The following is a 15998-nucleotide window of genomic DNA, read 5'->3' on the forward strand; positions in this document are numbered from 1 at the left end:
GCAAGCCTTAAGGAACTGAATACTTAATGAAAGATTTCCTTTACGAGAGCCTTTCATGTAACTAAATAGGCTATAATAATGCGGAAACAAAACTCTGACTGCCAGAAACCCAGGTTCTGTTTTGTAATCAAACAGCCCTTCAATAAAGAGCCCCTCTTCCTGCCTTTCATAGCAGCTCTGCAGCTGGCTGTTGGGGCTGTGTTTCCCTGTACTGGAGACATCAATCTTCTTCCAGTATTCTCGCACAAGTGCTTTTGGGCAGCCTCTGTGGTTACTGTAGAAAGGACTTACTTAATGTCTCCCAGATGTGAAATAAGCTTTGCCAAAATGGAAGTAGGCAGCGAAACTGAACTGATGCAGTGTAAAAAGTAAAGTGTACTGAAAAAAAAGACAAAGGGAACCTTTTATAGACTACCTGTGTCATTTGAGGCTTTTGCGGGAAGATCAAAATATAAACTCCTGTCAGTCTTGTATTGCATATAAGCTGTGAGAAAAAATGCTGTTTAGGATAGTGCATAATGTCAACAACCTACATAGACTGTTTTATATGGTTATATTGCAAGAGTCTTATATATGACTGATTTTATTCAGTTGAGCTTTATGTCTTGGCAACAGAAAACAAAGAATGGTCTAATTCTTCTAATTCTGTAATCTTAGGCACCTTCCGTTATGGCCTTTCCAGCTACGACGCCAACCGGAATGATGGCATATGGAATGGTAAGTGTTTATGTGGACGATTGTTAAAAATGTAATTAATGTTAGTTACTGCAGTGTGATACTTCGAGTGCAACTATTAAAGCCACTTTTCATCTAGCACAGTGACGCATGCCTGCCAGGTTCTCCAGTATAGTAGGTAGATTTAAGAGCTCCTGAGCACACTGCATTGAGAGGGGACTTTTCACAGGACATCATTCTGGCCTAAATTGGATTTGTTGGATGGTCTTAGATTTATATATCTACTTTTTAATCTCTGGAAAGTTTATGAACAGCCAGTAAATGAACTCAAGTAAGGGATTTCCCTGCCTCTACTGGACACTTTGCTGCTTGGTCTTATTGCGCTAATTCCAGCTGAATCTCATAAAGTGGCACTCAAGAAAATGGCATTCCGCATCATACCATAGGGTCCTGCCCAGCTATAACAAGATATTTTCTTAGAGCTGCCAGCTTGTTGTACTTAGGTGAGATCTAAGACACAGTTAGAAAAGGCTAGCTAACAACGTGTGTAGAGTCTTAATGCTAACTTATGTAATATCTGCATTTCGGAATTTTGAAGTTGTTCCAGAATTTATTTTGTATCGTTCTCTACTTAAAAAATTCTATTTTTGTTGCTGTTTTTTTCCCTCAGCATTATTTTTATCTCTGTGTTAAGGAGAATCTTTTTAAGCAAATTATTTATCCCACTTCACAGACTTCCTGTACCCTGACCTTGTGTTGGGATCAGGATGATAAATCACTGTTTGGCTTAACTAGAACAGCTACAGAAAAAAAGCAGTTATGTCTCTGTGAACTGTATGTACCAGGGCAACACCCAAGGGAGGGCAATAACTGACTGTAGATTGCATTAATAACACTAACTGGTAAATGCATTCGTTTGCAATGTAATATTTACATGCTTTGTAAAATATGAGTGCCCGGTCTTGGACAGGACATTTTAAAATTATCTTTGAGGTGGCAGTGAAGAAAATGACTATTTACATGGCTTTTGGAATGCGATCAATATAAGGTAAAAATCTAAAATGTCTTGTCAGTTTAAGGAAGAGCCACATAAATACATCATTATGAAAAAGAAATTATTTTCCCAATAATGTGTCAGATTTGCAGAGGGATAAACCCACAAAAAAATTCATCTGGGGGTTGTTTTTTTTTCAATGGTCTTCCCATCCAAGAAACCAAAATGACGGAAACATTAAACAGATGACACAGTGACTAACTTGCACAGCTGATGTCCATATGAGTTTTGGGAACAGTCAGCTTTTTAGCACAGTGGTTAACTAACAAATGGAGTAGTCACTCACAGAAGGGTAGCTGAAGCCTATATTTTGCAAATGACATAAAACTGGACTCAGACCTTAAATTAGGTTAAATTTTTTTTAATCCTCTTTATAGTAGTTTCGGGCTGTTAAATTATTTTGCTGCATGCCCTCTTACAGACTAGAAATATATCTTCAGGTCTTAGTAAATGGGTTACTATTGAGTGGTTTAGTTGCAGAAACAAACAAATCTAGAGTGAAAAAATGACTGTCTGGCCAGCATTTGGTTTGCATCTTTCATTTCTACTGAAAATCCCTGCCCTGCGTAGGGCACGGATCTCAAGGCTAATGACCTTACCTGCGTGTTGCTGATACCTGTGTTTGTTTTATGTTAGCCTCCACAGATGGGAGTCATGCCCATGATGACACAGCCAACCATGATGTATACCCAGCCTGTCATGAGGCCACCCAATCCCTTTGGCCCCGTGCCTGGCACGCAGGTATGTCTGTGCTCCTCCCCAGAGCTGGCTCCTCCAAGACCAGTTCACGGTTTGCATTTCAGCAGTATTTCAAGAATAACACTGATATAATACACATTGAAAATAAAATCTTTAATGTCCATGATTCTTTTTTAAACAGTCCTCTTAAATGGAAAATTGCCTGTCTGTTGGAAGCAACAAGCAATTGCTATTTGTACAGGCGTACTCTGTAGCCTACAAGTTAGTAATTTAATAAAGAATAAAAAGCCATTGCAGAAAGAAATAAGCATCAGTGATATTGCACGATTGTAACTTCCCCCCCCCCGTTCATGAAACCAACATTTTGGTTGAACAGGTAACTTGCATGTTCAAGGGGCGAATATAAGTGACGTCAGGAGCCGTCTGAGATGGTGTGGATTTGTCTGCATCTTTCCATTTGTACGAGTCTAAGACTCCAATTGCACTCCTTACATGGCAAGTTCTTGTATATAACACTGCTAAATTCCAAGCGAAAACTTATTTTATTAGGCTTAATTTCTTGAGGTGGTTGGAGGTTTGTTTAGATGCAAGTAGAGCGAAATGTCTTGTTTCACTGCACTATTCATATTCCAATCTCATACTGTACAACTGGTACTAGAATACTTTTGACAGTATTCTGGATACCCCTGTCAGGAATGGTATCTTGTGTACGGTGGAATTCTGTTCTTAGTTCATTCAGAATGTAAAAATGCTGTATTCAGAATGTGTTCAAGATTTCACACAATTTCATCCATGCACGATTTTAGCAGTATTCTGAAGTTAAAGACTTCCATGTAAACATCTTAGAAGGATATGTATTCTACTGTCATGTAAAACACCTTTGTCTGGAATACATATCCTGAGTAATCATATTTTTTTCAGTATATCCACATCCAAACCAGTATATACATTCAAACTGAGTGAGTGAGAGTCTTGCATTGTGAAGAAGGGTTTCTTTTCTGTGGCTAATGACATTTTCCAGTTCTTTCACGAGCTGTCAGAGCTCAGTAATGGGGCTGTTTTAAATAGCCTCAATAATCACAGATTGATCGTTGAAGCTTGTATAACCTTCGCTCTTGATCTGTCTTGATCATCACTCTACCTGTAAACGTTTTTCTCTTTAATTTTTCCTGGCTTTTCCTCGGTTCCTTTACTGTCTCTCATTCTCTCTGAACTAGCTTTCTGCAGCTTCTAGTCCTTCCAGTCAAAGTCCTCTCAGAGCTCCAGGAAAGGACCCCTTTGCAGAGCTCTCTCTCAAGGATTTCTTGTAGAACATCTTTTAGGTACAGCATGTTCTGTGTCTGTGTTTGTGCTGCATGATCATTGTGGTAAAAGTCCTTGATTGAAATACAGCAGCCATGTAGCCAAATGTAAGCAAACTCACTGACGTTCTGTTGCGAATACTTAGGCGTGTAGTATTCTTCATGGGAGTTCTTGGATCTATTGGATTTTGACGTAATCAATAAATATGAAAATAAGAATAGCCCATTTATTATGTTTAAATAAGGGACCAGGAGTCAGGAAATTGATCTAAAGGGTAATAAATTGTTCCCAAACTAAAATGTATTGACTATCTTAAAAGACCAAAAGGGCAGGAAACCATTTTTTTATTCCAACACCTTCCTTTCATTCTTTGTGTAACACAGTAACAATTTTAACTCTTGATGTTAGTCAACATATAGGGCTGTCTCATCATTCTTTCCCTTCAGTTATAGCTTCTGAATAAAGTTGAAGACATTGGTCTCCAATGTAGAGTTTGCAACACAAAACTACAATGAAATGACATTTAAGTTACCAACAAGAAGTTCAGAAATGCATCTGCACTGGAGAAAAAGTAAATTTGTGCCTTTTATTTTTGGTCTTTCCTTTGCAGAATTAAAACACATCAACATGTAAAGTCGACATTAAATTAATCAATTTCCTTTTTTTTAAATCGCCAGATGCAGTTCATGTAATCAAAAGGGAGTCCTTGCTTTCTGAAGATGAGCACGAAGCAGCAAAGCTTTCTCCTTTAAGCAAAATCCATTTTGCTGTCTTTATTCTTCAGTAAGAATACCAACATAATATGGACGAGTGAAGAAACATAAAGGTTTAATGATTTGGAGAAAACCATGTTTAAAGAGCGTCTCTGGTTTGACGCAACTTTTGTAATTTGTCTAACATTGTAACAGTTTAAGCTGCTGTTACGACCCAACCATTGGGATAACTCATTCTTCATGACATCTGTAAAAAGGTAGTTGTGGGTGCCTGAAGGGAGGAATTTAGGCTTTGCTGGTATGTATAAGAAAATACTTGGGTGTAACATACAGCTTCATGTTTTCTTCAAGGGGGTGGGGGATATAAATCATTTAACACTTCATCTGATCATCATGCAGTACCTAATTTAACTGTCACAAATTAGAGATCCTAACTACAGGTTATACTATGATTTTGTTTTATTTTTTTTTAATAACTATTACATTTGAGTAGACATTCCTCGTGTATTGTTTGTATTTATTTATGATTATCCGTTAAAAACAAAAATGTACTACATCAAACACTTCCTTGTGAGTGATTCAGGACTATACATGGGTATGGTTGATTGTATAATTGAGAGTGACTGAGTTTAAAATATTAAAATAATAAAACACCTGTAAAACTGACTGATAGAGCACTAAGTATTCTCTAAAACAGTTTTATGTGTAGTACAATTCTTCGTAGCTCAGAATCTCACAACCCTACATTTGTAAGGGAAATAGGGTGGAATATACAATTTATTAATCCACATAGTCAATTCTGTGCCTAGGATTTTGCAAGGGAACATTTATCTGACTAGCAAAGCACTACATTTGTGATTCAGCAGTATTGCATTGGGAAGGATCTGTATTGCTTTATGCTTGGCATGTCATTATTTTACATTGACAATTATATGGCTGCCTTTCCAATCTGAATGTGAAGAGTTGCCTTCATGCTATGACCATCTTTCAAATGACCAGAAATTCAGGAATTTCAACTTGTCAGTAGATGTAGGAGAAGCGTACAGGTTTTTTCTGGTTAGCATCATTGAAAAGGAGGACAAAATCAATGAAAGTAAGTTTCTTTGTAAATTTGTAGCAAAGAGATCCAGTTGAACAGAGGTGGGGAGCACTGTTGATCGGTGCTTTGTGTATATAAACAGAATCTTACCATTTGAGGAGCATGAAGGATAGTCTGAAGTATGAAGGCAATTCTGTTCATTAATTTAGCATATTTGCTGCATTGTCCTTGCAGATTCTATTTTTGTTTATAAAGAAAATGTATGTAAGCAGAAATGGGTTGATTTTCAAATAAAGTGCAGCTTCCACAAAAAGTCCAGTCTTTTCGTTTTTCTGTTCATGTCAGCTGCTTTTCTTGGGACAGCTGTTCATACCTCTGCTCTACATTGTCTGGTGTGTCTAAAGAGATGCTTCACTGGTAATTTAAAGGTTTAGAAAAGTGGGTGCAAACAGGTTTTCTTTCATAAAACATTTTGAAATGATTGTGTTACTAACGCAAATCATTTGTCAAACTTTTTCTCATTACATGTGGTAGAAGCTTCATTCAATATTTTAATTTTGAGGGGGGGGAAAAACCGAGACCACATTAATCCCAATAATAGAAGCTACATTAATTTACCATACGAAGGTCTTGTATGGATGTTTATTGTGGATATTTCTAAAAGGGAGCAGTTAAACATGGGCAAATTTTGCATGAATCATCTTAGGGGTTACAGGCCACTCATCTACCTGCTGCTGTGAAGCATCTGTGTTGCAGTCTTGACTTGTGGAAGAAGAGGCAGGAAGAATGGGCACGGCCTGGCCAACTACACTGAGCAGCTTCAACTCCAGGGGACCTAGCTGCATGGACTCCTACAGACAGCGGGGGAAAGCGTCAGTAACTCTGTGGATAGTTCCAGGTGGCTTTCTTTCACTTTGACAGGGAGATAGGTTTTTCTCTTAATATACAGTATAGTCTGTAGTTCAGCCTTTACCAAAACAGGTTGCTTATCTGGAATAAGATAATATTAAGGTCTGTAATAATAAGTTTCCTTGCCAGATCACACTAGCATAATACCATTACGATATTTGTATAGTTTAAATTACTTTTCTAGAAGAAAGTAAAGTGGAAATATCCACAGGTTGCTTGCAGTCTATGAAGAGCACCCATTAAATGACATTTTGAAATATAAAATCAGCATAGTATCTACTGTATTATTTTAATAATCTGAACCCCATTTTATTCTAATGTCTCATATATGGTTTGATATGAATACAATTTCTTGCCAGCATGTAAGCTATTTTATCAGACTGTGGTTTCATATAGTTTTACAAAATTATTTTCTATTGTAAATTATTGATAGTCTATGTAGCAAGAAAAAGAAGTCCTCTGTCTAGCAGTTTATATTTTTAGTATGAAATGTTAGCCTTAATTTATGGATATATGAATTGCAGGGAACTTTATGTAATATATTTAATATTGGTAAAAGGTAGTATTAAAACTTGTAAGATTGTATTAAATATTACACTTTTACTGCCCTTAAGCTGTGACTGACCTATTTATAAACACAACACAAAACTCCACAGATGATGCTGGAGGCTTAGGCAATTCATGAAACATGCCCAGCCTGGTCTGACTGCACCAACAGTACTAAATCTGAATACAGCATACAGTAAGTGCCTGTGATATTTTTGCATAGTTTGTACATTGATATTTATGAAATGTTCCACTGGATGTATTAACCTATGGTTTATTAAAAATGTTTTGAAGAATTATATTGATGTACTGTGAATACTAGTAGTACACTTGTGACATGAATGAAAGGTTTCTTGAAGAAGTAGGGTACGTGATTAATTCTTCAGAAGCACCAGGAGGATCAGTTTTGCAAACCTTTGCCTCATGTTTTGAACTCCTTTTTTTGCCACAGGCTACGGTAAAGCTTCTCTGTAGTTTTTTTTCCTATAGCCCCATATTTTCTGTTTCACTAATTAAAGAAAGCTGGGTAGAACAGTCAGACATTCCACATCCATCATCTTTTGAACCAAAAGATTGAGTTGCTGAATATGACCATCCAATAAGATGATTATTGTGGATGAATAGGGAACTGAGAACTTATACTTTTCTTTACAAAATCTAAATTATCTCCTCCTTCCAGGACTGTTCTGGTTTAAATCTAAATGTACACCTCACATAATTACCCGCACAATATTATTCAAATGGGGGTCAAACTATTGCTGATTATTTTAGAAGACATAATATTTTTCGTTGACACATTCCACTTGTATATTAATTCCTTTAAAAAACTCAGTTTGTGCATGTATGTGTACTTTGCCAAAACATTGAAAACAGAAAGTTCTGGTTTTGTTAGGCCATTTACAAACGATCCATTCATGGTAGGTTTACGATTTTTGTGGTTTATGACAACTCATCAGATGCAATCAGATGAGTCTGTTAAAATATAAGTTCCAGGTCTGTTCAGTAATAGAGCATTTAAATCTGTATCCCCTTTGTTTGAGTTTTCTCACAAAGTGGAAACATGGGCTTTACTTGCTGAATGCCTTACTTGAAAATTCACCTGGCTTCCGTACAGTAAGGCTCTGAGATCCTGAGAGGGTGATCCAGTTGGCGAGCCAGCTGGCTTGCTGCAGCTGGTGGCTGTTTCATCCCTTTCCAGCTCTCCGGGCAAGCCAGGACCCTTCTCTCCTTCCGCTGTTGCCAGGAGGGAATTTATAGGTCTGGAAGACGCATCTGGAGGAAAACATTCAAAATCAAGCAGCTCAAATGAGAATACTGCCATGTTTATGATGCATCTCAGGAAATACTGGCAGGATACATTGTAACATTCTTCACAAAGTTAGCTTTGAGTGCATACTTGTCTATGGACTGTGACATCTTCCCCAGTAAACCATTTCAAGGAAATCCCCACTATGGGTTCTATGATGTTCCAACTCCCCCCCATCTATCTGGGTAATATACTCATTAGAGGGACTTTCTGTTAAAAAAAGTACAAAATTATTTGTATAATTTATTCTACCCTGTTAATTTAATTTCAAATGTAATATACTGCTGCTGCAAATGTAAATGGTTTGCATCAAAAGCACGAGTACAGTAGCCATGCTATGCCATGGCTTTCTTGCTTTTTAAGCAAGCTCTGGATAGAGGGTGTGCCTTGTTATGACTCCAGACTCCAGATTCATAATAATTATCACAGGATAGAAATTGCCTTCCATTTGTTATTGAAATGGATGCTGTTACAAAAAATCCTCACTTTTCGTGCACTTCGTCACTTATCAAAGAACTGAAGCTCTTTTTTAGATCAGCTCACATTTTTTACAAATGTGCAAAAGATTAAACCCATGCGGTCCAGCGTTCTTGAGTTGCCCATATGATGATGGTTCAGTATCTGTTTAAAATAGACTGATCTATTATACTGATAAGGATTTGAACCCAAAAAAGCGTGTAAGTGCAAAAAAGTGCTTCGTTTCTGAGTAAGTCTTAGAATCAGAGATATTGCATGTTAAATCTCTACTAAGTGGTAACATTTAACTGTAATTTACTGGTCTCAGGAAAAAAAATAGGTAAGATAAAAATGTCTGAACAGATTTTTTTAAATCTCTTTTGTAACTTAACAGAATATTTCATAATCATTTAAACCTCTATGTACCAGATTTCTAGTTACACCTTGCTGCCCAGCTTTTTGTAACATAGGTTACTGTACATTGGATGACAGTTGGATCTTTCAATCTTATATTTAAAAACTTAATTATTTTTTTTAAACTGTATATTTTCTATATTCTTGATAAAACACAGTCAGAGTTAATCTATCACATGTTGTACTGTTCACAGTTTATTGTACAATGTGGTTGCAAACATCAGTTATGTAAATACAGCTCTGGTGTGGATATGATTATTGCTCACAACCTAATATGTGTTAAAAATGTAGAATTTTATTTGGCCAATATTACATATTTGCTGCCTAATGGAAAGCCAAAAGAAGCAGTTGATGAGAAATTACAAAGTAGAAAGAAGTATAGTTTACTTTCCTCTCTCGAATGAGAATACCATCCTCAAAACATATCAGAAGTACCACAAATTCAGTGCCCTCTTCTGGTCAAAACCCTGAATATTCCTGTATTCAATTTTTCTTAAGAGGTAAAACAGGCAGGATGGTGGCTAAATTCTCCATCATTGTACTGTTTTGCCTAATATTTTGTATTATAATATAATATTATTAATAAGAATATAATATTATTTTGTATTATTATATAATATTTTTAAGACCTTAACTGTTATTCTTATTTTGACCTGTCATATGTTAATAACTACAATTCACACAAGTAGATAAATTTAGACCTTTGATAATGGTATTAAAAACATTTTTTTATTGAAAACTAGAAAAGTGAAAGCCTAGTAGGGGAACTTTTTACTAATAACCTTTAATATGTTTAGCTTACATTAAATGAGCAATTTTTTCTTTCAAAATTCAAGCATTTGGAAGAACTTCTGGGGCTGTGCACTCTAATGCCAATATATGTTTTACCCGTTTGATCAGAGAGATTTATTTTTTCCAAGTCTTCGCCAAGCATCCCAGAGTCAGCAACACCTAGGCCAGCCACCTGAGTGAGAAACACCTGTCTGTGGATGATTACAAGAGGGACAGAAATTAAATAGGATTTGGCCCTATCCAGAGGAAGTACTCTAGTACTAATTATAGTAAGTGTAAGTCAGTTACCGAGAAATGTTGAGGTCATCCAGTCTGTGTTGAAACAGCATGTTCATCTGTTCCAAATTTTCCTCCTCAAGTTTCTGAACAGAGACCTCCAATAAAGCAACTTCTTTTTTGTATATTGCAATCTATAAAAGGAAATAATAGGGGAAGACTGTAAACAGGACTTATCACATTATCTTCAGTGCAGTCCTTTCCAAGATTTTTTTAGAAGATTCAGTTTGACTAAAATTGTTGGAACTTTACAGGACTGTCTGAAATTAACATGCTGCCACCTGTAACTTTCTTATAAGTTCTTTATACCAGGTTGAAGGACTCTTACACTGAAGCATTAAAGAATATTTTAGCAACTAGGTAGTAAGCTAAATTATATCATAAATTTGATAATGATAATATTAATTGATTCATCAATCTGGAGAAATAATATCAATAACATATATTAGAGAACATAGATATATAAGTATGAATTATGATCTTCAATATATCATAAAAAGTATCATCAAAGTTCAGAACATATTGATAGCTAAATCACATACCTCTCTTTTCAACCATTCATTCTCTTTGATTTCCTGCCGGGTGTATTTGTCAAGATGTTCTATGGCCTTCTAGGATAAGGATATGGCATCATTAATTGCTGGGAAAGTCTATATTAATTTAAAAGTGGAAAATAAATAATATATTTGTATCCATTTGAAAGGCATCTTAAAATTTTGTTCCAGGCTATTGTAACAATAGGATTTTCTTTCTTTGCAGCAGTAGCTGAATCTGATTTAATACCTCTGAAGCTAGATGTTTCTTCTCATTAATTAGCTTCTCTGTTTTCTTATCAATTTCATTAATGGTCACATCAAAGGATCGTTGGATATGATCTGAAAAAGATAATGGTTATAGAGAAAGTTAAGTCACATTCCCACAAGCAGTCTAGTAATCAATAAAACCATATTAGCAAAATGTATACTACAATTTAAAATAAATATTGATACAAAACTAACCATGATAATAGATCATCTTTTATTATGCATCTCATGAAGATAAAAAATATTTTAAATCATGAAGCAATCATAACAGAGGCAAATGATAGATTAAGTACATCAGTTGTACACAGATACAGAATGACCTTCAGAAAAGTCAAGAGGAAAAATAGTTTATTCTACGAGCCAAATCATAAAGAAGATTATAGTACGGATTACAGAATTGTATTTATTTCATTTTCATAGAAAAGCTTTCAAACACTACAAGTGCTGCATCATGGGCATCTGCAGTACTGTTAATAGGGAAACTAGGGAACCCTCAGTGAAGGAATATGAATACTAAGCAACACACAAAAAAGTAACAAACTGTTTTGCAACAAACTCATTTTTTGTAATGCTATTCATGCTACAATATTTACTTTTTAATGTCCAAAGTTAGGTTAATAAATAAGGTGAATTTCTGAATGATCCACCATATGTAATTCATAGGTGGATGAGAGTCTCCTTCATCAGGCCAAACAGGTGGTGAACTACATTCCCCATAAGGTTGGTGGGAATGACCTGCCACCCTCGTCACCTGATTGGCTGGCATAAAACAATTGGCCGGGTGACTGTGTAAAAAGCAGGAAGTGGGGGCTTCCAAGGTTGGTATTTATCTGCTGTTTGCAGACAAACTGCTGATCTTCTGTTACACAAATAGCACCGGAAGGTGAAGCATCTGATTGACAGACAGAGCAAGCAAGCAAATGATTGAAAAGTTGTTGAAAGTTTCAGAAACAGAGACTTTTGTTTTGGAGCTTGTAAGGAGATTAGCTACCTGATTGTTGTTAGGTAGAAGCTCAAAGAAGAGCTTCAACATTAGGTTTTGTTTGGGTATGTTTTTGAGTATTGTTCCTAAACACAGGAAACAAAAGAGCCTTTTCTCTTTAGCTTGTTGCTGCTTTGTGTGTTTGTTTCACCTATCTTGACCTTCTTATTTATCACATCCTGTTGTAGGGTGTGTCACACCATTCAAAACCAAGCTCCTGACTGCACTGCAACCCTCACTGTATGAGTGCATGGTCGTGCTGCAGACTGGCAAAGTAGCAATTATTCTCCAGGGCATGGTTTGTTTTACTCACATTAGTTCCTTTTTTGCATACATACTGTATAAGTGCAGTTCATCTCACATTTCTGCTACATGGTCTACTGTACACTGAAGTGTGAACAATTACAATCTTCGGTGTCCCAGGATATTGGTGTCAACACTTTCTTATCACTTTGAAGCGACATACTTCCTTGATGTCGATTTTCACATTTTTATCCGTTTGGGCTCCTTTTGTTTACGTTTGAAACAAGAAAAAGTTCAACAGACGTGAAGCAGAATAGGTAGCATGAGGCAGGAGGTGGGAGGGTGAGGAAGCACATCTCACTGTTTTTTAAAAGAAATGAAGCCCCACAGCAACAGCAACTGGGAATCAAATTCAAACTGAAAGAAGGAGAGACTGACCTGCCATCTCCTGGAAGTCTTTCTGCATTTGTGTGAGTTCTGCCTCCAGCAGTTGGATCTGAAGGCTGTGCTCCTGGCTTCCCACTGTCTTGTACTCCAGCCAGCACTGCTTCTCGCTCATCACAACCAGGACTTTCTGTTGCAGGGTGTTGAGTTCATCCCGTAGCTCTGCCACACACAGCAGAGTCCACCCTTAACCCCTGACATATACGAACCGTCTTTCCACCTTAGCCAAATTCAACAAAAGAATATGAAGAAGGGGAAAAACATCTGTAGACCCCCCCATCAATTAATAAATGTTAATGTCAAGAAGTCTCAATGATATTATCAGGGCTTAAGGGACAATTAAAAATGCAAAATGTTTCTGTAAAATTACATTAATATCATTTAATTAGCACACTGTTATAGAATCCAGTAACATTATAAAATGAGGTGGGAGGTAATTGGGTATTGCAACAGGTCTTTTTAAAGTTGGATACCCTTTTTATGGATATAGTCTGGACTATGTCTGAGTACCTATGGACCACTTTAAAGGAAGATGACCAACATTGAAATGTGATCAGCATCAATGAAATTCATGAAATTGTAACTACTTTCGACATCTTCTGACTTTTTAAAAAGAAATCAACAAAAAGTGGGGAGCAGAACAGGAGGAGACAAGGCAAGCAATGGAGTTTTTATTAGCAAGCCACTTTTACATGTAAATACCTTGTGTTGTGATTATTGAATAACTCTAATAGCACTAATACCGCATGGGACTCATATAAGTATTTTGCGAGCAATAATTATAATAATAATTGCTTACACTTATATAGCGCTTTTCTGGACACTCCACTCAAAGCGCTTTACAGGTAATGGGAACTCCCCTCCACCACCACCAATGTGCAGCATCCACCTAGATGATGCGACGGCAGCCATAGTGTGCCAGAACGCTCACCACACATCAGCTATCAGTGGGGAGGAGAGCAGAGTAATGAAGCCAATTCATAGAGGGGGATTATTAGGAGGCCATGATTGGTAAGGGCCAATAATGAAGAGAGAGGAGCTGTAATGTAGCTGATCATTACAGATTGACAGGAAAACTCTTATGCAGGCTGTGTGCATACCTTCCAGTTCACTGTCCTTGCTCCTGGCCAGCTCCCAGTATTTATGGAGTGCCTGGTCTACCTGTTCCCTGTTCACCACCACTCTCTGCTCCAGATCGCGCTCCTGCTCCTTAGCCTGCTTCAGGAGAGTTCGGATGTGCCCCATCTGCTCTTCCTTCAGCTGCTCCTTCTAGGCAAACACACACAGCCCGCCCACTGAAATAATATTACATACTGCAATTCCTTAACCGAGACAGATATGCTCCTCAGTATAACGGCACAGTTTTCTTTAGGTATTCTCAGGTAGAAGAAAACAAATAAATGTGATCTCCAGCCTGGAGAACATTAACAGAGAAGACTCTCATGCACAAGTTAATGTTTTTCTAATATTTTTCTTTTAATAAAAACAAAGCAGTTAAAGATTAATTCCAATAGGCTGTGTCTGAAAATTCCACTTGCCAAACCCCAAAAAACCTCCCTTACTCGTTTTTTGTATCTTTGGTTCTTTTCCTCCAGTTGACTCACTTCAGATTGGAACTCCTCTATTTCCTTTCTTTTTACTTGGATTCTAGAAAAAAAAAACAACAATCAGGATCACAAGAGTCATGGTCTAAGAATGTCTGGAAGGGCGTTCTGTTGAAGTCTCACTCTTTGAAACAGAACATAAAAAGGTTTGCAAATGTGAGGATGCCATTTGGCTCACTTGTTTGTTTAGCTGCTAATTGATCCAGGGATGTTGTCCAGCTGTTTCTTGAAGAAAGCCAAAGTATCAGTTTCAATGATGGAGATAAGTAACTTGTTTCAGACTCCCACAACAGTTTTTGCAAAGACGTGCCCCTGTTCTGAGTCTTTAATACTCTTTACATGTTTGTAAAATCTGTCCCACTGAATACTTTCATTGTTACGTTATAAATATCCCAGTGAGGTTATTGTAGGAAAAATAAAGATCGTGTCTCAAATATGTTTTAGAAAAAGAAAGCAAAGACTTAAAAGGATCTTGCCTGAAAGTAACAATCTTTCAAATGAGGATTTTTACCACTGAACTATTTTAAAGTTTTTTCACCTTTTATTTCTGTACAATACATACAATAATAAACTAGAACAGCTGCGTTTGTGATGTCTATAGAGAATGTTTGGTGAATTACTATACAAAACTGGCATAGTAACAAATCAGAAACAAGTTGATAAAATAGGAGGACTGATGTTAGTACAAAGGTTTCCTTCATTATTGTACCAGCTTCAAGGTTTTGACCACTGGCAAAAATTATTTTTTTCACAGTGATGCCTCTGAGAAGGACACAGTGATGGGCATTCTAAGCTTTAAAGGTTTTTCTGAAATTACAGCAAAATCAGTCAGCATTATGAACCAGACTATGTGCTTCTTGTTAAGGCAGCAAACACAATAATAAGCCCATTTTTCAGCCCGCTGTTGCTTCAGATATTAGGTGAAATGGTCAAAGAAAATGGTTAATATCTTTCTCAGCGTAGGCAAAGCCAGATAATAGCTGCAAGACTTTACCTGGAGCACCCAGATACCTGTAGGTTTAACAGTATTGCTAAACTGGACTAGTGGCGAGTTATCTACTCTTAAACAATAGCCTTCTTTGTACTTAATCCATATATCGTTAACACAAATAATTGCTTACTAAATTGCGTATTGTAATTCTTCAAAAATGTGAATGTGAAAGAGCTATATGTATACAATGTTCTGTGCTTAGAATAAAGGCTAAAAAGTTCGCAACACTACATTGGCGAAGATTGGTGCCGACTTACTGAAAGGTTATAAAGGCTTCCGCTAAAGTCATCTTGTCCTCCGCAGATGCAGATTTCTTCTTCCCCATGTTCTCCGATACTGTGCACTTACCAGGTTTAAATAACTCGTTCCAACACTCTGGCAACGGATACAGAAGATATCACGGTTAAGGCAATACGATTTAGAATTTATCGGATTGAAAATTTACAACAACATTTTTTGAAAACCTTTTGGGTAGGCAATCACAATGCCACAGCTATGGTGCTGTTCGTATAGGGGCTGTGCCTGCATGTATACCATGTACAGTACTATACTAGAACTAAAGCAATTCGAAAACTTTACACAAGCAATGAGTTATACTTGATGACATTTAAGAAAATTCAATCAGATCTTAGCTTATAATGATTATAATAAGAATTCTTAAATTCTAGTCCTTCGTGTTACCTCTTTAACCAATGCCCGCAAAGAAACATGTAGCTGTTTTGAAATCGCTTCCGTGCAACTTCGACATTG

General features: G+C 36.7%; 2 protein-coding genes across 26 annotated transcripts in view; one reads left to right on the top strand and one right to left on the bottom strand.

Moving 5' to 3' along the window:
- Window positions 1-5795, top strand: part of picalma (phosphatidylinositol binding clathrin assembly protein a) — a 49084-nt gene extending 43289 nt beyond the window's left edge. For 15 of the 25 annotated variants that reach the window (XM_088920494.1, XM_088920493.1, XM_088920496.1 and 12 more), the window contains 4 exons: window positions 658-717; window positions 2366-2470; window positions 3646-3750; window positions 4408-5795. In XM_088920494.1, the coding sequence (XP_088776620.1) occupies window positions 658-717; window positions 2366-2470; window positions 3646-3738 (258 nt within the window). In that variant the 3' untranslated portion in view covers window positions 3739-3750; window positions 4408-5795. The remainder of the gene's footprint in view (window positions 1-657; window positions 718-2365; window positions 2471-3645; window positions 3751-4407) is intronic. The other 10 variants (XM_088920515.1, XM_088920499.1, XM_088920498.1 and 7 more) reach the window with 2 other exon arrangements.
- On the bottom strand, window positions 5164-15619 carry ccdc83 (coiled-coil domain containing 83). The gene is made up of 10 exons (XM_088920519.1): window positions 15506-15619; window positions 14216-14300; window positions 13754-13922; window positions 12648-12815; window positions 10965-11056; window positions 10724-10792; window positions 10194-10315; window positions 10002-10096; window positions 8025-8209; window positions 5164-6333 (listed from the first exon to the last, which is right to left on the bottom strand). Exons 1-10 carry the CDS (start codon window positions 15571-15573, stop codon window positions 6154-6156), a joined length of 1233 nt encoding a protein of 410 aa, XP_088776645.1. The 5' UTR covers window positions 15574-15619; the 3' UTR covers window positions 5164-6153.
- Window positions 15620-15998: the final 379 nt, after the last annotated feature.

The sequence above is a fragment of the Atractosteus spatula genome, chromosome 7 (assembly GCF_055471065.1).
Source record: "Atractosteus spatula isolate fAtrSpa1 chromosome 7, fAtrSpa1.hap1, whole genome shotgun sequence".
Lineage (NCBI taxonomy): Eukaryota > Metazoa > Chordata > Actinopteri > Semionotiformes > Lepisosteidae > Atractosteus > Atractosteus spatula.